General features: G+C 27.3%; 1 protein-coding gene across 2 annotated transcripts in view; it reads left to right on the forward strand.

Annotated features, from left to right (window-relative positions):
- The window catches only part of LOC129984144 (monocarboxylate transporter 12-like), a 97,337-nt gene that overhangs the window by 10,472 nt on the left and 60,057 nt on the right, over positions 1–26,808 (forward strand). Inside the window, exon 1 of one of the 2 annotated variants that reach the window (XM_056093944.1) lies at positions 9,537–9,613. The exons of the other annotated variant lie outside the window; for it this stretch is intronic. Coding sequence (XP_055949919.1) covers positions 9,607–9,613 — 7 coding nt within the window. The 5' untranslated portion in view covers positions 9,537–9,606. Of the gene's footprint in view, positions 1–9,536; positions 9,614–26,808 lie in introns of those variants that run through there. 2 annotated transcript variants of the gene reach the window in all.

Consider the following 26,808-nt stretch of genomic DNA (forward strand, 5'->3'; position numbering starts at 1 on the left):
AAATAAACTGTGATTCAAGCTATCTAATTTAGAGTGAATTTATATCAGTTGTATTTTTCAGGAAATGTAACTTTGCAAGCATACTGAGCATGTTGTAAAAAATTTATTTCTTCTTCTCTACGAACATCTTTCAGAACTTTCAACTTATTCATTCACACAATGCCTTTTTCTTGCATCTTTTCTATTACATTTAGGCCAGACATAAAATTAATGTCTGTTCGCCAAATTTGAATTTCTTTGGGGGCCATTTTTTGCCAAATGTGATTTTGTCAATTATTATTGCCATCCATAAATTTTTCTATTACCATTTCTTATAGCCTTCCAAGATGACAAATTTGCGAGTTTTTAAAGGTTGGTAGAATTCTGTCGTCTTGGCTAAAAGACAGACACCTATTTTAATTCTTCCTGACATTTAATAACATGATTGAGATTTATGCCTAACTGATTGAAAGGAGCTCTTATATCAAATCTTACTCATTTGCTAATATTTAAGAAAGTGAAATCACAAAAACAAGTCTTACTTCTTATTATTAAGAACCACTTATTATTAAATAATGTATTTTCTGGGAGCAGCATAATTTATAAAGATTTTATTTTCCCATTTGCTTATGTAAAGAGTGTAACAAAGTGGTGATATTTAAGTGGTATTTAATCTAGTGGTGATTTTTATCCCATTAAATAGTGTGCATTAAATCAGTCCATGAAAAAGAGAAAAATATGGTATGATTTGTAGATCAAATCGTTGAAGACATTTTAAGGTATAAAATCTGGCGAAATGGGACTTAGCTCCAATGTGTACTGGTAAATTGTCTTCCCGACAGGCTTCTAGGTGTAATTAACCCTCATTTTTTTTGAAAAACTTATAAGCAGCCAACCCGGTTGCAACAAGCTAAAGAGCAACTTTGTCTGCTATCAGAAAAAGCCGATTAAAAGCACAACTAAAAAATTAGAATGGCAAGGAATCAATGTTAATTGAAATTTTGCTATATTTTATAATCCGTAATCCGAACTAATATTCCGTGTTGTTTCGAGTATCATGGTGAGGAAACTATATCTTTTGTACTCATATTGTAGCAAATACTCAAATTGTAATATTTTGTTACTCATGTGTAACAAATATTCACAGTGTAATATTTTGTTATTCACACTGTTACAAATGCTTAAACTGTAATATTTTGTTATTATAAATCCTATATTTCCCTTTAACATACTAGTTACAGAAAAAGTTATTAAAACTAGAAAAAAAAATCACCAAAAATAAGAGAAAAATGAGGCATGTATGAAGAAGAATGAACAGAAAAAAAACATTATATAAATGAATGAATTATTCTGATGAATAAGTTCGCGGACAAATTATCTGTAATTTTTTACACATCTATGGGGCCAAAATGCATGGATGAATCTAAAGAATAAAAGTGTGGGGGAAAAAACCCCAAATTGAAAAGCGTAAAATAATAATAATAAAATAAAAATGACTGAATATGAAATGAAAAATTTTGAATCTTCTTATGCACAATACTTTTTTGCATTTTCCTGTCACAAATCTCCACGCTCTAGGAAATAAGCAGATGAAAGAAAGGAAAGGAAACTATTTGTTGTTTTGGTTGTAAGGTTAAGGTTAATCGATCTATCAAGTGTCATCAATGAGTCAAAACCTTATTTTGAAACGCATGTCTGATATTCTGATGCGCATTTCACTCTAACTTATTCATGATCCTATACATAGTATATAAAAGTGCAAACTCGTGAAAGTATAAATTATTAGAAAATAATCAAAATATAATGATTTTTGAAACGAGGAAATACGATTGATATATTGTCCTTATAAAATTTGAAGTCCAGGCCATGTAAATAATTGCACTTTTAACATTTCCTGTTATTTTCTGTAACCTTGAAAAACGAATTTTTCAATAAAAGAACAATTTAAAATTAAAAATAAAGGTCAGGATTTGCTTTCGTTTGAGTATGAACAAGAAAGGCATTTTAAATAAGTAATTAATGATAGTGAAGGCATTTTCAGCTCTTTCATATGCCTTTTTAAAATGTTTTCCTATAAATAGGCACTAGGATTCAGATTAATAATTTCAACATAGAATGCATTTTGTACATTATTCAAATAAATGGACATATTATTTGAATAATACAGGAAAATAAAAACTGTATAAAAAATAAAGAGCGAAAGTTAAAACATCATAATTTTACTATATTGGATACCGCGACTTTCCTATATCCCTAAAATATGGCGTTATTTATCTTTTGCTTTGTCATAAAGTAAAATAAATAAATAAATAAATATTCATTTGAAATTTAGATCGTCAACTTGAGGTAAGTTTGCAATTTCTGTTTCAAGTCCCCAAACCAAATTTCATTTATGTAGTTCTTAATTTTTAAGTACCACTTTTAACTAACCCTACACAAAAGAATAGACCGCAATAACGACGGAGTTGGACCAAAATTTTATACAGATGTATAATTTGAAAATAAAGTCACATGCCAAAATTAATCCATTAAGTTCACCAAAATGAATTTGATGGATTAATTATTGTGCCATAATATTCCCATGCTCAAATACGGACAAACACAGTATTTTTTTTTCAAAATGAAATTTAACCAAAATTTAACAAAAAAATATATAATTTTGATGTAAAGACCACACGCCAAATTACATTTGTTTAGTTCGTTTGTTTTTTAAGTCATTCTGTTCGCAGAGAAGCAGACATAAATTTCAAACTTATTTATTTCGGATTCAAAGACGTCTAAGCTGCGGAAATTCATGGAAACATTCTAGACAGAATTTTTTTTATAATTAAGATTTTTTTCTTTGTATACTTTACATATGTAAAAGCAAAATATTGGACTCCAATAGTATAACTTAACTGTAACAACAACTGTGAAAAATATTAGATAATATCATAAGAACATTACACTGCATCCCTGCTCGGTTAGGGTTATCAATACTTATAAATAAAGCTCAATGTGTGTGTGTGTGTGTTGGCGCTCTACAGGCCAGGTCATTTGACCTACAGCTACCAAATTTGGTGCATGTATACCTTAGAGGTCGGGAATGTGCACCTGGGGTCCCTATTTTTGAATTTTTAATTAGAATTTTAATTATTAATTAAAAACTAACTTTCCCGCCAAAAAAAATTTCTATTTTCCCCACCGCCAAATGAGTAAGGCTTCAGTTTTTTTCCCCCAACAGTAATGAGGCTAGGGTTAACATTTTTCGGTCGATTATTTCAAACGACTCTGTTTATTTTCTTAATGTTTGATGCATTTAAAATTAAACATTGTTAATTAATCGATCTGTTCATGATGAATCTGAGAAAATTTTGTTGACAAATTCTTGAGATATTACATAAATTAAGAAAGATATTCTTTAGTGCCCATAAACTTTAAACGCTCAGTGACTCTGTTATCAGTAATCATATTATAAAAAAATGCTTTGTTTCAGTAAAAAATATTATTATATTAATTGCAGATTAATTCTTTTCACTTTAATTTAAAGCATAAATTCTACGAGAGGTAACAGAAAATTAGAGAGATACATATTACGTTATGACTGAAGGCCTTTATAATATTATGAGTGAATTATATGACTATCAAAATTTCAAGTTTTAAAATATTTTGATGAAGAATCTATTAAAGTTGGAATTGCGTAAAATATTTAATTATTAAAATTTAAACGAACATTAAAATTGGCGAACCGTATATTTTTTTCGCTAAGATTGACAAGTTAATTAAATTCAAAAATTTTGAAAAAATAAATTTGGTAAGACCTGTAGTAAGAATTGCTAACGATCACTGAGTGTTACCAGTAAAAATAGTTAAGAGTTAGTTCCTGAGAACAGTTTGCATATCTGGAGCGTGAATCTATGTTAAATAAAAATATTCGTATACAATGAGAACCAGTATTTATTTTTAGTTAAAGTCCACCTGCCAAAACGATGTAGAGAGGTATTGTTTCATTGTTTCAGTTACGTACCTTGATTTCGATCTCTTTACGCTGCGTAAAACGTTTAAGAGCAACCAGTTAGAGACAGAAACAACGTGCTCTTGTCAGTTACTATGTAAAAAGCAGCTCTTGGCGTTGTAATGAAAGTATTTCAATTAATGCATTTAGTCTTCCTTATGTAACTCTTTAGAGAAAACTGAAAATTGTATTGCAGAAAATAAAATTTCCTTCAGAATCTTACGCTTTTAGCTATTATATTACATCAGAATTTAATACTGAATTACTTATATCTGCTTGTTATTTTGCTACATTACTTTTGAAAATGAATAATCGGAGTGCTTTATCGTAATTCAATGTATCTCTTTGAAATTATGGAGCAAAAAAAAAAGTTGTCCTCATTTATCAATGTAAATTCAGGCATACTTTTGTCTCTCAGAGTCGCCCTGAATTCAACAAAATTTTTCTTTTTACTCAATGCGTTTATCTTATTATCTTATTTTCCAAATTAACATTGAATTTCACTTGAGAGATAAAAACGAAATAAATTATTTAAGAAAAAAATTATAGATGTTTTTTAAAATAATAAATAGAAGAGATACTGCAAATCCAAAAACAATGTTCACAACCATCAAAATTTCTACTGAAAGCGCTTTAGTCGATGTAACTCCAAACTGACATCCGACTAGCCCATGAACTTTTTTAGTTTCTCGAATTCAAAGAACAGAAATAGAAAATATTATATGCGCAAATAAAAATAAATAAATAAATAAACTTAGTGAAACTCTGTGCTTTTTAGCTTTAAAACTTCCATCTATAATTATGTCTGTGAACACGCTTATTCAAAATGAAATTAGCCATGTGAATGGCATTTGATATGTGATCGTTGTGCCAAATTTATAAATCCATATAAAATTTTAGAGAAAATATATTCCGGGAAAAGACTGTCAGCGTGTGAATGCAGCAACTCCAAAATGTAGCTGGAGGGAAGGTCTCCCCGAAACGTTCTCTCATATTCTCTAATAAAGATCTTATACCGCATACAGATCTTACCGCATAAATTGTGGATCCTGGTTAAAAGATAAATGCCTACATGTCCTGAATAACATTGGCGAGCAATAGCTATGAAATTTTGATATTTGGCTTAAATGTATCATTTTTACTGAATGTATCGCGCGAATATGTATTTTGAACACTTTTTTTCCACCCGACTAAAACCAAAATTCTACACGGAATAACAGCTGTAGTCGCAAGATCATATACCGCATTTCATTGATTTAAATCATTTCACTTATGAGTTATTTCGTTTACATGCATGTGAAAGTACAGACCGACAGACTGTCGATCCTTTGCAAAATTAAGTTCAAAATTTGATAACAATCTACATTTGGATACTAAACCTGTATAGCAAAATTTGTGCGATTTAAAAAATGTGAATGATTATTAAATTTGCATCATTAAAAGGAATTTTTTTTTTAATTTTGAGGCATTAAAAATTTTATTTTTGTGCAATGGCATTTTCAAAAATAACGTTAAAAAATGGCAGAATTCAATTTAATTTTTAATTAATTAAAATTCTAATCAAAATTTCAAAAAAAAAAATACTTTGAAGTGCACATTTTTACCTTCCAAAGTGGATTTGTGCTAAATTTGGTATCTGTAGAACAAACGGTCTGGCCTGTAAAGCACCAACACACACACATTCATCTTTATTACCAGCAGAGATAGAGAAAACACCAGTAATTTCTCTGAAAGAAAAAAAATCAATGTTGATAAATTTATTTTCTAATTTCTAAGTGTTTTAATAAAATCACCCAAAATATAACAATATTTTCACGTAGAAATAAGTAGGATAATGAATTACTTCTAGATAGTTCTTATTTTGAAATTTTTAATTAAAGTTACACACGCACAATCGAGAAAAACTAAAGAATCATCTTTGCTTTTAATAAAGATGAATGTATATGTGTCTGTGGGATGGAGCCATACAAACTAGACCGTTAGACCTAGAGCTATTAAACTTGACACATATATGCATTAAGAAGTAGAAATATGCATCTCAGAACGAATTTTAAAATTTTTATAAAAATTTTAATTAATTAAAAATTAATTGAAATTTTGACTTTTTTTTTGTTTGTTTAACTTTCGAAAATATTATAGTACAAAAATTTTCTCATGAACCTTATTTACATATTATTTTTACGAATAATAATTTTTTTTTTGAATTTTTAATCATTTTCTAAAGAAAGTTTAAGCATATTTTCCAAAAAAATATATATATTTCACACAGAATAAAAATATAATTAAACATGCAAATTGATAGAAATTAACAAATTATTAACAAATTAAAAGATTAACTTTCATCACAAACTAAACCTAGAAAAGTGGAATTTTTCAACACATGTATATATGAAATAAAATAAATATGAAACATGATGATTTTTTAGAAAAATAAATGCAAGAAAACATTTTCTGTGACTTTGAAAATATCTATATTAATAAGTTAATAATTCTAATTATTATTTAAGGCAAACATGGTTTAGGCAGGGGAGATGCATACAATACATCTAATCTGGGCTCAACAGCTAATTTCTAAACCGTTAGTTATAGACATACATATCCAAAAAGTGGTCTAAATGAAGTAAATTATATTTTATACAGTTCGAGTCAAATTCTCCTGACGGACTGCAGAATTTTAAAATTTTATACTGACTCTTTTATGATTTTATTTAATAATACATTCTTGATATAGTAATCAAACAGTTCCACTCTTTGACTACAAAAACTGATAGAGAGTTTTGAAAATCTGAAGATAATTTATTAGAAACGGGCCATTTCAGACCACTCCAGTGTCCACCTCGAGGAAAATAATTCCTATCAACGCCTGTAATTTTTTTCAAAGTTGATTGGCCTAAAATGATGCAATTGTTTATTGTAGCAAAGTACTGATATTCAAAGCTTTATAACTCGGCTACATTTTGGCATAGAAGACAGAAATGTTTTTTGATTTAAAAATTGCAGTAACAAAAATATTTTACTGATTATTATTTGCATGATTGAAAGACTGTATAAAAATTTAGATTTCATGATTTTTTCATTTATTGACTGCAATAAAATATTCTTTATTTACCTCAATTAAATCCTTTTGAAAGTAAAACTAAAAATTGAATTTTATGATAAATTAGAAAAACTTTTATGGAATAATGCTTTGAGGTATTGCATAAATTACAAAAAAAAAAAAAATGTAGTGCATATAAGAATTTAATGCTGAACAATTACTTTTTTTAAATTCATATTTTTAAAAAACTGCTGGATTTAAAAATAGTCTTTGTATTAATTAAACTGCAATCACTTCCATTTCAAATTAAATTTTGCATTTTAGGGCATAAGAAAGAAAATTAAAGAAATGCACAGTAAAATGAACAAAATTGTGTGAGAACAATAGCATGACTTATATGTTTATCAAAATTTGGATCTTAAAAATTAAAGATATTGTTATATAAAATATTAATTCAAATTTTTAGTGGCCATTTATCCCTGCGAACCAGCTAGCTGCCATAGGGACATATGATATATATATATATATATATATATATATATATATATATATATATATATATATATATATATATATATATATATATATATATATATATAAGTATATTGTATATATACCAAAGTGACATATTATAGTGACAAATAAAATAAATATCAACTTTTTAACTACTGAGGAATTCTGAGATGACAGAAGAATCGTCAGCCATCTAATCATTTTCTTTTAAAATGTTGATCATTTGCATTTTTACTTCGTCTCATGGCAATATATTCAATGAGAACTTGATTTTGTTTGATATTCTTTAGTAAAAGGCAAGGAAAAAGAAATATTTATACTCAAGGAGGGATATTTCAATTAAAATGTTATAATTATCGTTACGTGTTGTTTAGTTGCTTTTAAAATAATCCAGACTCTATTAACATTATTTGTGAATTTATTACATTATTTTATATCAAAATTATTACAGAAATTTGTTAAAAACTGGACTTACATTGCATTAGATAACATTGTATTATTCAAATAAGGTAAGCAATTTCTCATAATTTGAACCATGAGTCGATTGTAAATTCTCGTTAGCACGTTGTTTAAGAGCATCTCTGAATGACAAACGTAAAATGTTTTATTGTATTAAATTGAAGATACATTCTACTCTTAAGTAGCTTATAACGATTCGCACTGCCTAATTACACGTAATTAATCTCTGTCACTCAAGAATCAAATACAGGTCTCGACAAAGAGTGCGCGTTCTTGTGAAGAAGAACGCCGAGCCAAATGGCTCATTTGGTGGAGGATTCCAAATTCGACGAAAAGGAACAAAGAAAGCAACGGGATTCAAAAAGCAGCATGAGACCACAGAATTTTTTTTTATTTCATACATTTAAATTTATAGGAAAGAAATATCGAAGCATGTATGTTAATTTTTAAAAGAATTTTATTAAATGTAAGTAATTTAACTTTAAAATTCGATCATACAAGGTGTGTTCTAAGTAATAAAATTGAATAACTTTAAAGGAGCCATTTTTGAAAATTAATGCTAATAGAAAAGCCGAATTAATACAAAGTCTGATATGATTAGACAATGAAAACAAAACTTAAAATAGTGTGATTTCGGTAAGATCAAAGGAACTAAGGGTTTTAAAACTGTGGAATTTAAGAGTTTGTGGTGGTTAGTATCAGAAATTCACTTGCACAAGACCTGATTTCAATGTATATCAACCTGCATTAAGGCCTATAAGTTAGATCTGCGGTGTGTGATCAAATGCCATCCATTTATACTAATGGGGAAGTTTGGTGAATGGAGTGTCAATGCAAGTTTCGTCATTGTCACTTGATCTCGACATAAACAATAAAATAAATAAATAAATAAAATAAAATAAAAATAAAAGTGGATAAAAACAATTTTCGCATAACCTCGAAATGAAATATAAATCTAACTAAAGTAAACAACTGTGTATTGCTGTATGGCGGAAAAATAACAGGAATTTTCATAATTTTTCAGTTTAATAACTAGGAAAACCGAGATAATATGTAACAGGATATGTTTCACAACAGAATTACCTGACAATAAAACTATAGCAATGCCAACTTATCTGCTGTAGCAAGGTTTCAGCTAATAAATAAAGGTTTTGAAAACTTCTCTGAATATGATTCAAATAGATCTTCAAAAAATAGATAGTAATATCGCATATCAAATCAAGGCAAGGAACTTTCAATGCCAATTCATTGAAAGATAATAATAATAATTAAAAAACAGTGTTGATAATTTCAGATTTAATTAACATTGTTTCATCTTTCTTAAATGGAAATGCAGCTCACTTTACAAAGCTCGGTCTTCGTTCTCGGTTCCAATTATCAACAAATCATTAAAAAAAGTTTTACACATAGATTAAAGCAAAGCACATCTTATAACATTTTCGTGGGAATAGATCAAACTGAGAAAAGAAGAGGTGTTCTGTCGACACCATCTGTTATAAGATGTGCTGAATGAGATTCTCTGGAAATTCTTATCTCGATACTAAGGGAGGGGGCGTCCGATCACATCTTTCGCCAAAACAACTCTGCTTGAGTTCCATAGCAAGCCATCTCGAACGCTCAACAAATGTCCAGTAAGTCACCTACTTTTTTAATTCATTTTTTTAGATAATTATCGCATTTGCGCAGGTGGTTTGTTTAAAGTTATGGCAATTTTTTTCAGCTGATTTTTTTAAATAAAGAGATATACATTTAGATTCATTTGAATGTTGTCTATCATCTTGAAATATTGAGATCTTAATTTCTGGAACTTTTTTTATTCTTTGGCAATAACTTTCATTTTTCAAACCAAATTTTTGTATCATTTAGTTCTTTTAGTTGTTTTGATAATTATATATATATATATATATATATATATATATATATATATATATATATTGAATACTGGTTTGAATAGGATATAACTTCACATCCTTTAATAGATTCAAAAAAATTTTTGTCACACGTATTGTTTAGAACCTATAAGATTTTTTATTGAAAAATTTTTACGCCCTTTTTAAGGGGAAGAAACAGGGATTAAAATATTTAATATTTTTACACTATAACTTCTTAAATTTTAACCATCATAAAATTCAAAAAATTGAATTTATACTGAAATTACTTTACTACTATACTATTTTTCTCCAATTTTCAATCAATTTTTCAAAATTAATTTTAAAAAATTTTATCAGCTCCATTTTTTATTGAAATAAACCCGTTTTATTATTTAATCACATATATCACTCGCGTGCTTCAGTCAATGTTGAAATTATGTTACAATCTTTCTTTGGAACATTTTTATTTTTAATTTTTTTAATTGAATCTTGATTAAATTTGTTATGTAGTAAACTTTTAAACAACTTACTTTTAAAAATGTTGCAATTTCTTTAACAATTTAACTTAATTTTATCTCGTAATATTATCTCGACTTTTTAAAACTTTAATGCTCCCAATTAGCATATTATTGTTTTTAGTATTTTTTTGCTTGATTTAAATGAATAGGATTTTATTTCATTTCATATGTTTGTTTAAAAGTTTAAAATCTGAATACTAATTTTTGAATATTTGATTAAATTCGAATATCAAGACTCCTAAAATGTATGTGATGCGATGAATGCAGATAATAAAATCTACACAAAGCCAAATATATTTTCATAAAAAAAAACAAGCATAATAAAAAATATTTCCAAAATATATATTTATGCTCCCTTGAGCATTCCTAACGCGTTAGAATTCCCATTTCATCCCACTCCGTGGAAATTATTTATTTGCCGATTATTTAAATTTTGTAAATGCCGAAATTTTGTTTTAGTAGTAAAAGTAGTTAAAGCGCCTTATTATAATAATTAAATGTCTTATTACGATAATTGTTTGCGTATCGAATTCAACCCAATTAATTCCATCTTTACGATCGAAGTTCTTCTAATCTGTCAAGCCACTGATGACCTTTCAATTACAAAAAAATTTACTGTTGCTGACAGGCAGTTTTTTTTTTTTTTTTTTTTTTTTTTGTCCTTCAGGACTTGAAAAGTTTATCTTTCAAATCAGTGGGAATTATTCATTGAAAAGCGAAAAACCTCTTAATTAGAACAAAACTGAATTAAAAGATCGTTTTGATTTGGACTCCGAGACATTCAAATATTTCTGGGAATGGGAAGGCGAATTCCATACAAAACTAATTACGAGTCGAATCATACTTTGAATGGATTGTTGTTGAAGAAAATACCAAATATAATGAAAAAATCTTGCTTCAAAATATATATGACAAAATAGCAAGCACCCAAGAAAATCTTGAGGTTATGGCATTTAAAAAATTAATTCCTTGCATTTTATCCCTTACTCTATAGTTTAAAAATAAAAGAGAAGACATAATAGCGATAAGCCTAATTACCTAAATGATTAGTACCTCGCTCCTATTGAATAAATTTTGACTTTATAACAATTTTTAATAATAACATCTGTAACAATAAACTCTTAAAAAAGCTTAAAAACTCCATCTTTCCCCTTCAGCCAAATTTTAGAGTGGAAATTTAAAGAAAATTTTACATACATCGACCAAACACAAACAGTCAAAAGGTAGGTTTTTTAATCCAGATATTATAATCCAATAATAATTATTAGCTCAGATTAAAACATTTTATTAGTTAAATTATAAAAACTATATGATTTATAAATATATGTATGTTGATTTTTCTTACACACACACACACACACACACACACACACACACACACACACACACACACACACACACACACACACACACATACATACATATATATATAAAGGAATTTCTATATTCTGAGGTATCTTAAAGTAATTAAAGTTCCAATTTTCGTATTCCAGATGTATATTAAGGGTATTATAAAAATTATATATGGAACCTAAATTAGATTTTTTGAAACAAAAACAAATACTCAATTTTGATATTAAACTTAAGAATAGATCTTAACATAAAATATTAATTGTTAAATTTTGATTTAAAAAGTACATTTGATAAGATAATTTAACAATTACACTCAACTCTATTTCTTCTTATAATGAATAAGATGAATGTATATATGAAGATGAATGTATAAATGTTGGCATTTCATTGGCCAAACGGTTGGATCTAGAGATACCAAATTGGCATATATATATGTATATATTTTAAAGGATGGAATATATATCTTGGAACATTATTTTTGAAATTTATTAGAATTTTAATCTATTAAAATTAAGTAAAATTTTAGTGTTTTCCTGCTATAACTTTGGAAACATATTTTGATTTAAAGTTTAGTCTGGAATACTTTACTGATATGATTCAGAGGACCGAAGGACTGCATAAAATTAGACTTCAGGATTTTTTCAGTACATCAAAAGTACATTTTTTTAATTAAAACAAAATAAAATATTTTTATTTACATCATTTAAATCGTTTTGAGAGTAAAACTGAAATTTGAATTTTATGATGAATCAAATTTTTTTTATTGTATTATCCTTTTGAGATGTTGTATAAATTATAAAAAATTATTCAATAGTGTACAAAAAAAACTTTTATGTTGAGGGATCCTGTTTACTGCACTCATATTTAAGAAATATATTTGATTTAAGCAAAAAAAGTTTTTGTATGCATTGAATTTTAATCATTTCCATTTCAAATTAAAGCTTAAATTTTAGGGGAGATGACAGAAAATTAGTAAAATGTATGCTGCAAAAAAGAGAACGGTATAAGGTTTCTAAAACAGTATGAGTTATATAATCATGAAGTTTGAAACTGAAAAAATATTTTGCTGATGACACCATTAAATATTTAATTTATAATTTTAGTGACAATTAATCCTGGCGAATTAGTTAGTTGCCGAAAAGAAATTTTAGTAAATATGTTGTACTTTTAATTAACATTAAATATGTTTCATATAAAATTACGGATTAATTACATAATTAATTTTAAAATGAGAATATGTGTGTGTTAGAATTTTAGAGTGCAGACATTGGACAGACCTTCCAAATTTCATGGAAATGCATTTCAGAAGATAAAGAGCAGCACTTCACGACAGTTCTTATTAGTCATAGTTTTTATTAACTTTTTAATTGGTGGGAATTTACGTGAAATGTTGAAATTTTTCAATAAAAAAAATCGGAATTTATTATTGCACAAAAACAATATTCATAGCATCTTAAAATTAAAATTTTCTTAAATCAAATAATATTTTCTTGTTTTATGAATTGTTCAAGAGTATTTTTAAGTACGGTTATTTTGTTCTTATCTAATTCAAAAGTTTGGTAATGCAAATATTTAATGAGATATATTTCTTCTATTTTTAAATTAGGTGGGACTTTCCTTTTATTTTTTTGTATATTGAAGAAACTTCATTTTAAATTAAGAATATAGAAATTTTGTAACATTTTCTTTAATTATAAGATGATTACAATAAAAGTAAATTATGATAAAAAAATTTATTATTTTTCCATTTCTTAATACTGCTATTCTTACCTGTCCTAGAATTTTATGAAAACAAAATCTATTATCGATCTATTAACTTGAAGTTTTGATTTCTTTTTTACTGTGAAATCAATATTTTTTAGAATTAGAAAATCAAAGTCCTTAAATATTAAGTAGATTTTAAAATATATACATTATTTTGATTATGAATGAATCTGCTTACGTTTCTTATATTTTTTAAAAAATTATTTAATTCGGTAATTAATCTAATTGTTTTCATTACATCCTCGATATATTTTTCAAACATGGTCAGATGACGTAATCAAATTTATAATGATATTCCAGTCCCTGATATTAACATCATGCTAATGAGAAGACGTATGATACCGATTGTTAGATTTAATTTGCACAAACCTGAAATATAGGTGGATTTTTTCGTGGAACCGGAACTCTAATCAACGATCCTCCAGGCTCAAACGGCAATGCTGATCCTACAGTAAAGTTTGGACTTGTGATCAGTGTTTTTCAGTTGAGATCCTAAATCCACTAAATGACTTATCTTATCTGTGTGTCTGGTACACGTTGAATTTGACATCAAGTGTCAAATATTCTTTCTGCTGTTGATATTGTGTGGTAGTAATTGTTATTGCGTTTAAATCAAAATTGCGAATTTCGTAGTTCCGTTTATAGTAAATTTCAAATTCTTTTAAACGGTATGTAAACGTAACTAAACCACCAATTTCAATCCCCAGTTTGTCATCTAGTTATGAAAAGCCCATTCTCAACGAAATACTGAAAATACTGAACACGATTTTTTATCACTTGAATGCCATTTTATTTCTTCTGGAAGCTACAAAATTCACCCGAGAATAACTACGATTCAACTTATTACACAGGAAACACACTTAACACACAGGAAATATTTTTTCAAGCTAAAATCACGTTTATTTCAAGCCTATTTTTAGCTCTTATTTTATTTAAATTGCAACGTATCAATTATGAACATACCATTAACTATTTTTACTAACTAATTGACATAATTTCTGCTCTTTTTAAATTTGTCAGCATTTCTTGTTTATCTCCTGTTGTGAATGTGGATCGGCCCAATTAATTTCCACAACTATTTCCTCGCTGTCTACATCGATTATGGTAATAAGTTTCTGAGAATTCCTGATGTTCGGATGAACTGTTTGCTCTGAGTCATTTACCCACTCTTGTTTACGATAGCAGTTCGCACCACATCCATAAATTCCCTTTATCGTTGAAGACGTCGCCAACAGATTAAATGAGGACCAGGAAGAAAAACCGACCTGAAACACGAGGGGAAAAAAAGAAAAACTCTGTGGGACTATTTCTCTTGATTGCGGTTTCTATAATCGATTAGGCAATAACAAACAAGCGATCAAGTCCTAGTGACCACGAGAGAAGTTGGAATCAGGAATATTGTAAAATATTACAGAATTCATATATTATTGAAGTGTTTAGAAAAATAAATTTTCATTACGTCATTTTGATAAAATTAATATTCATTTTTTAAAAATGAATACAGTAAATGAATCAATTTAATATAGAGTTAAAGACTTTTCTAATAGAGGTCAGTTTATAGCCATCATATTTTAGAATATCCTAGTACCTAGTACCTCCCCAAAAATACTTATAGACAAAAGAAATACTTATATTTTTAGATATTTTTTAAATGATATGTAATGTACAGGGTTTGTCATAAAATAATTGCTTTAATTTTGAGTTATCTGCAGCTAAAAATAACGAATTGAATGAAGCCGAATTTCGTATAATAATTTTGAAAGACAAGATAAAATGAGAGAAAAAAAAAAGATTTCTCATACTGCGGTGATCAGACGAGAATTAGAAAAGATTTAACAACCAAGATCATTGAAAAAAAAGATTTTGAGGATGTTGGAAAACAAAAATGGATCTCTTTGAAGTCATGGAAGATTGGTTTTGCAAAATGTTACTAATGTTCGAGTGATAAAAATATATAAATACTAAAATGAATGATATGTAGTAGAAACCCATAGAAAATAATATTTTATAAGTCAGCATTAGGTGCTCTGTTCCTCTCTTTCCTTTGTGGTAGCTATTACACTGGCAATTTCTTTTTCAAAATTTCTCTTCTCGCATTTTTTATAATCTGTATTTGAAATATAGTTTTTATTCCATTCATTGGTTTTAATTCGAGATATTTCAATGCTTGGAAAGTTATTTATGGTTCCCATATACATATTCTAAATATTTTTCTAAAATAAAAGCAAACAAACAAACAATCTGTTTGAAGAGATATTAATAGTAATGCAAAGGATGTTTCTTATTGTATAATTGTAATAAGATTTTAGGATTAATTTTAAAATTCTATTAAAAAATACCGGAACTCCCGTAAGCATTCGGGAGCTTAAGAATTTTATACAAAAGCATCCTGCAAATGAAACTGAATTGATATGAATGGATATTACGTTTTTATCCATCTTGCCTAGGTTTGATTCTGATTTAAATTTCTAAATTTGAACAAAACTTTAGATAATATGACTTTAAAAGGATTAGTATATGTTTTATGAAGTGAGTGAAGTAATGAAAGAATGCGCCTCAAAAGAATTTGAACACAAAAACTTTATCAGATAAATTTCTCAATAAAGAAAGGATTTCAGTAAAGAAGACACTATTTGCCTCTAATTTTAGCTTTTTTATTGTAGTATTGCTTAAAAAATTCGTTCAACTATTACATTTTTACTTATCTCTTTCACAAAGTTAATTCAACTATCTAAAAAAATCATTAGCTTTTAAGAGGAATAATGACTTTCGAATATTACTTTTTCTAATAAAAAGGGAAACTCACTTCATGATATTGTTAAACTGGGAAATATTCTATTTGATAAATTATGAATGTTATTGTGCTTTAAATAAAAAAACAAGAAAAGAGAAAGTTATCTCGATATAATCAGGGTTTATTATTCAAACTTTTATAAAAAAAACTAAGCAATATGATTTTTTTTTCAGAATTCAATGTAAAATATTACTGTTTAATTACATCTGCAACTATCTGATGAGCACCATTACCAGCTAGCTTGAATGGACATTCCGAGTGAAGAAAATGATTTGGAGTACGAAGAATTGAAATCTAACGCTTCTCTTTTTTGAAATCAATTATAAATAATCTCACTTATTATTGCGATTTAATCGTGTTAGTTAGATTAGAGAAAATTCAATATTTCTTGATCAGATAAGTCTACATTTGATAGGAGGAGAAAGAAAAATGACAAACTTTATATTTAGAACTTATTTAAAACAATAAAACAGTAAAGAAAGCATTTTTATTCGGAATATATGCGAAAATCAGAACTAAGAAATTTTATGCTTATGGGGGGTCTGATGTATTATTTGCTTTATTTAAATAAAATATATTAAAATCCTTTAAAGATATTTAGTTTTATTAGAGACATTTTAAAATTACCAGATCAAAATTTGGATATCCAAATAACTTTCGTTCCTTCCATCTTTATAGTGATAGTTAGAACATAGTTGTCAACATCCGCCTTTGACCGGAAGTTCTTTTTAACTCATATCATCAGATTTTATCCTCAATCAACTCTGACTGTAGTTCTTCTTTTCCAAATCAGCATATTGTATCCTGATTTAATACTTTTAGGCAGTATTGGGAAATAGAATAGAAAAACGTCACGTGAAAATGGTATAAGTTCTTCCAAACTTATTTTTATTTGTAATATCTCATTTTTACTTATTATAAACACAAACGTAGTAAATATTATTCACCTGATCATAGAACTAAATTATAAATTTTCATTCGTTTGTGCTGAATGAGATTTTAACATAATGATGGCTTTACTTTTTGGCTGGCAAACTATCTACAAATTGCAACATGTCCGCTTCAAAAATCATTTCCTATCTCGATGGTGGTGTATATATTATAATATTTCTTTTTTCGTTCATTCTTCTATACGGAAATACAGCTTTAAGTTCTAATGTATGATTTTTCTTTTACGCTTCTAACAAATTAATTCATTTGAATATTTCAAGGGAATAGGTGTGGGGACATTTTAACCGTCAATGAATCGATTTTTCGATTTTAATTTTCTAAAATAGGAGATATGTCATTGATTACAGAAATGTATGATGTATATAAGTTTAGAAAGTTGAAATCTTATAATTTGACTTTAAAAATGTATCACCAGAAAGATATAGTTTCTGGCTGTTTATCTTCAAACTGTCTTCTTCAAATTTCGGTGCGCGTAAGATAAATTATCTTAATTGCAGATGAATGAAATTCTGCTTTACAATAATTACAAAAGTTATAAAACTATTTGCATATATTTTTTCAGAGCAGCATAATTTTAGAAAGCTAATTTTAATGAAAACTCTCATAATTTTTTTTAGATTTTCAAGTAACATGACATTTATTATTTTTAAAAATACTTATTTAAGTATTTTAAAATGAAAGTATTTTTACTACAGTTATTGAATTTTGGAATGATTTAAAGCAGATTTCTGTTTTCTGAGCGTATCGTTTTGTGGTTACGTTCTGAAAACCATCGTACCATAATGCATTTTCCAGTTTGCTTTTAAGATATAAATAACTTAAGAAAAAACTTTTATGCTTTTTTTATCATGAAATTTACTCATTTTTTATATTAACTAAATTGTTGGTCAGATATAAGATATAAAATTTATTTCTAATATTGCCCTTTTATTTATAATTGAAATTTTATGTTTCGTTGGTAAGAATGTCCCAATTATTTTAATAAATCTTAAATAATTATTCCAATAGTAATAACTCTGATTCAGTTTTTGGTATGGCCATTACCATTTTTGAAATTATTTCGATTTATAAGCTCTCATTCTTTTACATTTATGGGCAATTGATATTTTGATAAATAAAATGTGAGAGAGATATGTTCATATAGATAAGAAACTCTAATAATGCAAAAACCATACTATCTGGAACAAAAACACTATTTCTTTTTTACCGATTCACCAAACAGGATTTCTACATTCGCAACTTTGGTGTGACATCACTTTTAAATCGTGATGATTTATAATTGGATTTTTCAACTCTGTATATTTTATGAGTAGTTTTTATTTATACTGCGATCATCTCTTAAATTTTCTTTATCCGGATAAATCACGATTGCAAATTATTCGCCTACGTTATCCGGGAGAATTTCAAATTAGCTCAACCTAAATGTAATTTAGTTGTTTACCGTGTTTTGTTTAGGAGTTGTAAACATCATGATAGACCTAAAAATAATTTGAAAGCAGTGAGATGTCATATCAAGCTATTGTTGGTCAATTGGTCTGAAAGTTTTGCTCTATGCCTCATTACTTGAGTAAGTAAATAAAATTTATTTTCTACAATTTAAGATCATATGAAAATCCGTATTTTTCGAGCACAAGCTGGTCATTAATTTAATGTGGTTGAATATGATATAGGTATCATAATAAGAGCGACATAAAATGAATTTGCCGTTCTTGATATTTTTTTCAATGTTTTAATGCGTATTCGTTTCTTCATTTAGTTATAAAGTCATTTATAGTGATTTAACTGTCACATGACACGCATTTAACTGTAAGATGTCTTACGTAATGTTATGATTTCCGATACTTTAGCTTTCTGCAAGATGAGGAGAGAATTCGAAATTTAAATTGGCACATAGCTTTTGAGATATTTAATATACTAAAAACATGCCTGCTGAAAGTACATCATCCCTTCTATAATAAAGGATAATTTGTTTATATGTCTACCTTGGCGTTCTTCAGGCTCGACTGTTTTACCTATATCTATCAAATTAGACAAATACGGTTTGGAAAACGGAAATGCACATCTCAGAAAGCTTTTAAAAAATTAATTTGTAATTTTAGCAATTAAAAATTAAACGAAATTTTAACGTATTTAAGCGATACTTTTGGAAAATTTGTAAGCGTACAACAGGAGAAACTAAATAGTTGTGAAATAGCTGTGACATAGACAATTCGACATACCAAATGTGATACCGATATACTTCAGAGGATTAGAATAGACATTTAAGAAAGACTTTTAAATTTTAATTAATTAAAAATTAAATAAATTTTAACATTTTCCTCGATAACTTTTGAAAATATTATAGCACAAAACTCAGTTTACTCCATTTTGAAATTTAGAATAATGTCTTTTTTTAATGATATAATTTAGCTGTCCAGAAATTTTTTCCTAAGTTTAAGCAAATTTCAAAAATATTTTTTACCCAATTTTTTACAATAAAATTTTCTATTAAAATGAAATTCAAACAACTTTCATTATTTCATCAAATAATGAACTTATATTCTTCCATTGTTGAAAGTTAGCATAGAAAAAATTCTTCTTATCAGCAGAATTCCCATGAGAAATCAGAAAGTAAAGTTACATTATGGCTAAAGACAACCTGCGATTTGATTCTATATACGTACATTTTTAATGACACTGTGATGCCATGAGATTCGATTTTATTATAATAGTTAATGTGCATAATGTGTAGATCAACTGTTAATTTTTAAAAAAATAACATGGCTTAAATATATGTTTCAATTTAATGTTTAAAAATACTTTGTAAAGAGAAATCAAGAACATCAAGTTATGTGTCAGAAACTAAATTGATAATTAAACATGGGGAATATTTTTGGGGAATAAACTGATCGCCAAAGATGGCTAGTACAAAATGATTTTTTCTACTGCTATAGTAGTTTATATTATTACAAATTAATTATTCTGCTTTGAAATTGGTTTTGATTTTGTCCTTATTGATGTTATTAATGTATATAACTATTGTTTCCTTAATATTTTTCTCCTTTCTTTGGTTCTTTCATTTTTTTGAAAAAAAAAAGTGATTAATATATCTAATATAATTTTAGTATTTTTAATCAAAAAAAATTAGCTGGTTTTTATTATAATGCCACAAATCCTCTCGGATAATTAGACTGTTCGAAATAACGAAAATTCTGTTGATCATCAAAGGATTACCAGCTGAATATAAGGTCAAGCACTTTTTGCTGCTAGGCATTTTTTCCATGTTTTATATATAGTATTCTGATAGAAATTGCTATTGTATTTTTTTATTTGAACATGTTGGTGTGGAGATATTCAAAATTCATGTATTTCTATCTTAAACTTTCTTCTAATTTTTTTATTCATAATTCTTTGCAAATAGATAAAATTTTATTTGTTGATATGCTTAATATTATAACTGCTATAAATAAATCTTATTAAAAAATAAAAATATTTTTCTTTGATATTCCCCGACAGGACGAACAATTCTGCGAAAACTAACAAATATTTCAGACTTCAGTTGAATTTAATTCAGATCAATTAAATTAATTAAATTGCAATTCAATTTAAATTGTAGGAGCTTCCGCTCATGGGAAAAATATTGAAATGGAATCACATCCTATGAACGAACGAAGACGATATAGTTTTCGATGATAAGTTACCGAGAAACTGATAAATTTTATTGATTTGAATACGTCTTTTATAAGTTTTAACGCCCACTTGAATTCGTAACTTTAAGGAAGCACGATCGAATAACCAGGAAACTTTGCCCTAAAGATTAATGAGAACTTTTGAGTAGTAATCGATGTGATTAAAATAATAGAATAGATTAAAATAATAGTTGTTCAAAATTTTTCAATTTTTTTCATCGATTTACAAGTAATGATTTATGAAATTATTTTCATTAATTAAAATTCATTAAAAACAATTAAAAATAAATTTAATATCAATACTATCAATATATCTACATTATTATAATCATAAATATATATATATATATATATATATATATATATATATATATATATATATATATATATATATATATATATATATATATATATTCTTTGAAGGATATATATATTAAAGATAATGTCATGCGAAATTAAGGAAATAACTCGTCTATTATTCTCTCTTCCCAACATCTACATGGTATGGTAATATTATAACAGTACTAATTCAGTCAAAAATCTCTGATATTTCCTGAACCGTTCAAAAGAAAAACGGCTGGTCGTCTGAACTCCAATCTTTAGCATAATGGTACAATATATTCAGAAAATTTAAGTAGAGTGAACATAAATAAAATAAAATACAGCATCTATAAATATAAAAAAATGTAAGAAATAAAGAAAAAAAAGAAAGAAAGAAGGAAAAGAGAAAGTAAGTAAAAAGAAAAGAAAAAAAAAGCGAAAAATAAATAAATGCTGAAATGAAATAAAAAGCAGAAATACATATGCAACAGAAGCAATAATGATGTAAATAGAACAAAATAATTGTAAGTTAAATAATAAAATAAATTTAGATAAAAAATGTAAAAATAAATTAAAAAACAATCAAATCAAATAGAAAAAAACCCCCAACAAGATAAAGAAGAGTAGAGGCAGAATAATTTCGTGTCTAGTCCAAAACGATATATAAAAATTGTAGAAAAATTGTAATTCTGCTTTTAGAAAGGAGAAATGCAAAATCAGAGAAGGAATTAGCCAGGTTGATCAGCTGGGTTGAGTTCATTTATCATAGCTAGATGGATAGTTTTCTATAAGAGTAGTAAAAGTAATCTCTAGAAGCAATTTGCACAACATGAGCTTTATGGAATATAAAGCAATTTTTTCATATCTGTTACTGATTTTGAGCGTAATACACACCGAACGATAGGTTTGTGGATAATCATGCTGTTGCTCTTCTTCAGTTGATAAACAAGAAAGACGAAATGCATTACTGACATTTTTGCTTCATATGATTTGATGTTGCGAGCTTTACATCCGCATCATTTAAAACTCTCTCGCTAAAATAATTTATACTGTCAAAGACGATTTAGCTAGATTTTAGTTTAACTCTCGATCTTTGTTTAAAGACTCCTTTCTGGGATTCTTTTAAATTCGACATTATACTTGGAGCATTTAACATTATAATATTCTTACTATCAAAACTTTTATATAATTAAATTAAGCTTATAATTAAACTTTTGCTTGTTTCTATTTGATTTGATAATAACAATGTTTGATGGGTTGATAACAGTTTTGAGATTGATAAAATTTTTATTTGATTTTTTTCAGGGAATCTCATTTTTTTTATTTGTTTCAAAGCAGAATACTCTATTTAAACAACAAATATGCTAGAGAGAAAATGATGACCCATAAAAAATGCGAAAACTCTAATGAAAAGGATTAATAGTACGAATATTGTAGTGCAATAGAAATTAAATGTTTACTAGATTTGTAGATAGATACCTCCGTCAGCAGAATTTTCTTATATGTTGCGAACTTGTTTATATAATCGGCAAACATTCTAGGAATTTAAATCATGCAAATAAAAATTTAAATTATTAACAAAGAAATATTCGAAAACTTAGAGAAATTAATTAAAGTTCTCATAAAATAAGTTTTACACACACAGAAAAAAAAAGTCTTGGTTCAGAATTGAATTTTATCATGAGACTTAGGTTCAATGCTTGACTTCATAAATTGATTTCGGAAGAAATAAACAAGAATTGAAATAAAACTTTTTAAATAAAACAATATTAATAACATAAATTCATTAAACAAAAATATTTAAAAATAATTTACAAACAACTAGCACAGATGGTGGAGAACTTAAGACAAAGATATACTATAGCAAATAGATATCCAAATGAGAGCTCTGATCGGAACTGGTAGATTTTTCATGCGGGAAAGTAGGAGCTAAAATTTCTATGCAGTATCTATTGTATTGGATGCTATTGGATCATGCACGAACTTACAACCAAAAAAAATCTTACTGTAAGCGATATGCCAAATTTTGGTAAAAAAAGATAAAAATAAAAAGATATTTGCCATATAGCTTATAAGCACTGAATTATTTTCAACTTTATATTATTTTCAAATTTATTTAGTTCTTCTTTGTTATTTATATTTATTATCAGAAACCTAATGCAGTTTTCCTATCTTTTATAAAATCCGTTAAAAATTCTCCTTGAAACACGTTTAAGATTAAGATTAATTTTAGAGATCTTATATTATATATGCTGTCATTCTTCCCATTTACCAACTGTCATTGTTCCTCCATGCTTCTTTTCAACCACAAATCGAAAAAGATAAAATCGTACAGTCACTAATACTTGGGCTTCACTTCTGCCAAAATGTAATTTGTTTAAAACGCTGAAAACCGTAATGCAATCCATAAATAGCCCATCAAGTCCCAGGTCCCGTCAGGTTTATACTTTTGACAGCATTTAAATTAATAATTTTGCGTTCATTATCATGTTTAACAACTCAATTTCTTACACATGGTAAACATTCTCTCTGTTTTTAATTTCCACAAAATGATAAAGTCTCGGCAGATATATTTTACTCTAACGTAATTTTTGCACCATGAACCAACAGAAAAATGAATGCAATACATCTTATTAAAGAAAGAAAAAGAAATTCATTCAGTTGTTGATTTCTCATCATCGCTGACAGAGCAACGGGTTACAGAATGATTCAAAAAGGTTCCAACAAACAGTTCGTTAAAATGAGGCATAGCAAAGCAAATTAATTTTAAATAAGACCAAATGGACAAAAAGGCAACTTGTAAGTGTTAAAAGGTATTGTATGATAAAAAGTAAATTTTATGAAACGATGCATTATTATTTCAGCAAAAGACAAATCGAACATAAGGATGAACTTGAACAGCAATTAAGCCTTCCAAAAGGTTGGTAAGAGAAAAATCCACAGGACCTGGGACTAAGTGGAATAGGTTAGAGAGGCGGCCAAGGCATATCGTGTGAGACCAATATACCAGTACTTCGCCTCGAGCTCGCTGGAAGCCCCTGTAGCAATCTTGAGATAGCAGAAAAATAAATAATCCAAGAAGTAGCTAATGTTATTGAAGAAGCTACTATACGATTATGCTATAAGAGAGTTTCAAATAGATATCTGTTTCATCTTCAAAGATTGTAATCAAATTTGAGCAGTTAACATCAAAGATTAGATAATGCCACGTATTTCATAATTTTTGAACATTTTTGTAAAATCATGCACACATTGTTTGTTTCTGTTGTTTTGTAAGCCATAGTTACATTCCTTTTTTTACAACTAAAACGAATTGTTGATTGAGATCCTATTAAATATTATTATTTTGATATTCATGAACTATTATCATTTACTTACTTAAAATACATCGGGATATTTCCAAATAACCCTTTATTGATTCGAAAGGGATGTGTATTTTTATTTACAAGTATTTCCAATGGATTAAAGGTGATTTGGTTTTGCTCAAATTATATTGTAATGTCATTAGATATGTTGAAAAAAAATTTAAAACTTCATATCTTCTAATATAGAATATTGTGCAGCAAGTAATAAAAATGAGAAAAAAAAAAACAGTAAAGAGAGCAGAAAATATTGTGGTAATGATTATTTAAAAACGTATTCCTTTGCTATGAAGTTTTATGTAATCCATTGTACGTATACTACGGTCAATTTGATTAATTGATTATTATTATAAAAGTAAAAATGATAATCAGTCAACATGATAAATTGATTAATCATTTTTATCGCTTACTGTTAATAATGACTAATTGAATATGTAAACTGTAACACACGCGTTTATATATATAATTTAGAGAAATTAACCGCACCTGTCTCAATTTTACAAATGAAAGAAAGAAAAGAAAAATAATTTTTTCACGAACGATTACGAATGTTTTTGCTTTTATTGCCACATTTGCTACAATCATATGATCTCAAAGTCGTATCAGACGTTAAAAAAAATTCGTAATTGGTTGCAAAAAATTATTTTTTTACTTATAATTATTATTTTGCAAAACTGAAATACTTAATTGTTTGTTAAAGAACAAAATATGATCACAAAAGCATGCATGCATTAAGCTTCCATTAACCCATTCGCTTCAAAAGCCGTTCACTGTTTAGCAGATACAGAGTCTTTTGAAATTTTATAAAATTTTTCCACGGTTATTTAATTAATTAGAAATGGCGTTAAATTAAATCGGGGCCAATTATTCTTTATCAAGCTATTTGATTCCAAGTAGTTTCGGCATTTCTTGCAATCAAAGCCAGTCATAGGGTAAAGACCGGTTAGTAGGGTATAACTGTTTCGAGAAGTTTCCAAGAAAACGTGTAGTTCCTTGTCTCCTGATAATCGACGTAAATCAATAATTTCAGTTAGGCCGAAGCAATTTGTGGCCGTCCGTTTTTTAACGTGAACTCCAATAATGATTTACAGATCCTTTCTGTAAAGAGTGCAAATCTTCATTGACCTCAGGTTGTGGTTTTTCTTAGAGATACTTTGTTGCAAAGTGCATCAAAGAAGCTGAACAGTAATCTATTGTATATAAATTAGTGGCCCACAAACCTTACATTCAGTAGAGATATACAATATTTACATTCCTTGATACGTTGAATATTAGGTGTGAATTACAGAGTAATACATAGGTTTTGTTTTAAATAGTAGGAAAAGGGAGAACAAAATTGTGGAAAAATTTTGTCGTGAATTTTATTTTAAATTCTTATTTCTTTAAAAACACTGTTTTTAACTAACTTGCTTAATTGTATCGAAACTAAAGTAATCAAATTTTATGATATTCAAAATAGAACGCTTTAGAAGTTTGGCATGCAATTCGACACTTGCTGGAACAGACCTAAGGACTTATTGGACAAAATACAATAAATAAAACATGAAATAAATGCTGAAACAATGAAATATCTTATTATATAAGATATTTAAAAATTAGAAAGACATAAGTAAGAATGCATATATTTTTCTTAAATGTAATTTGATGGACAATAAAGAATTTTGTATGAAGTATTGTAAAAGTTGGCAAGGAGAATTTTTCCGACGATATACAACTTTATTTATAGCATTTAGATTTAATTAATCTTTTTTATGGATTGTTGATATGGAGGTGCAACATTCTTCTGAAATTAGCCGTACACTTAAACTCAATTCTGTTGGTCAGATACTTTATCGTTCCGTCATAATCTTAAGTTTCAATCCCTAGCAGCAGATCCTTAATCAGATTATTTCTATTTTGTCAAATCGATATTTTGGTAGCAATATAAGGTAAATATAAGGATGGTTGAAGAATTGAATCGATAAGGAGGATTATGTGAGACAGAAATTTCTCAAATCAAAATAATCAAGATTTACTTTTCTTCAATTCATTCAAACTTAAAACATATTTAGAATCAAATAAAGGATGCTGGTATAGCTCTTACCTTCCATGTCTGGAGCAACTCACCAATTAATTTCTATCTTTTCTACTAATAATATAGAACATGTATATGTATATGTAAGGCAGCGCTCTATAGAAGAGATCGTTTAATCAAAAGCTATTGAATTTGGCATAGATATATTTT

Source organism: Argiope bruennichi, chromosome 9 (assembly GCF_947563725.1).
Source record: "Argiope bruennichi chromosome 9, qqArgBrue1.1, whole genome shotgun sequence".
Classification (NCBI taxonomy): domain Eukaryota; kingdom Metazoa; phylum Arthropoda; class Arachnida; order Araneae; family Araneidae; genus Argiope; species Argiope bruennichi.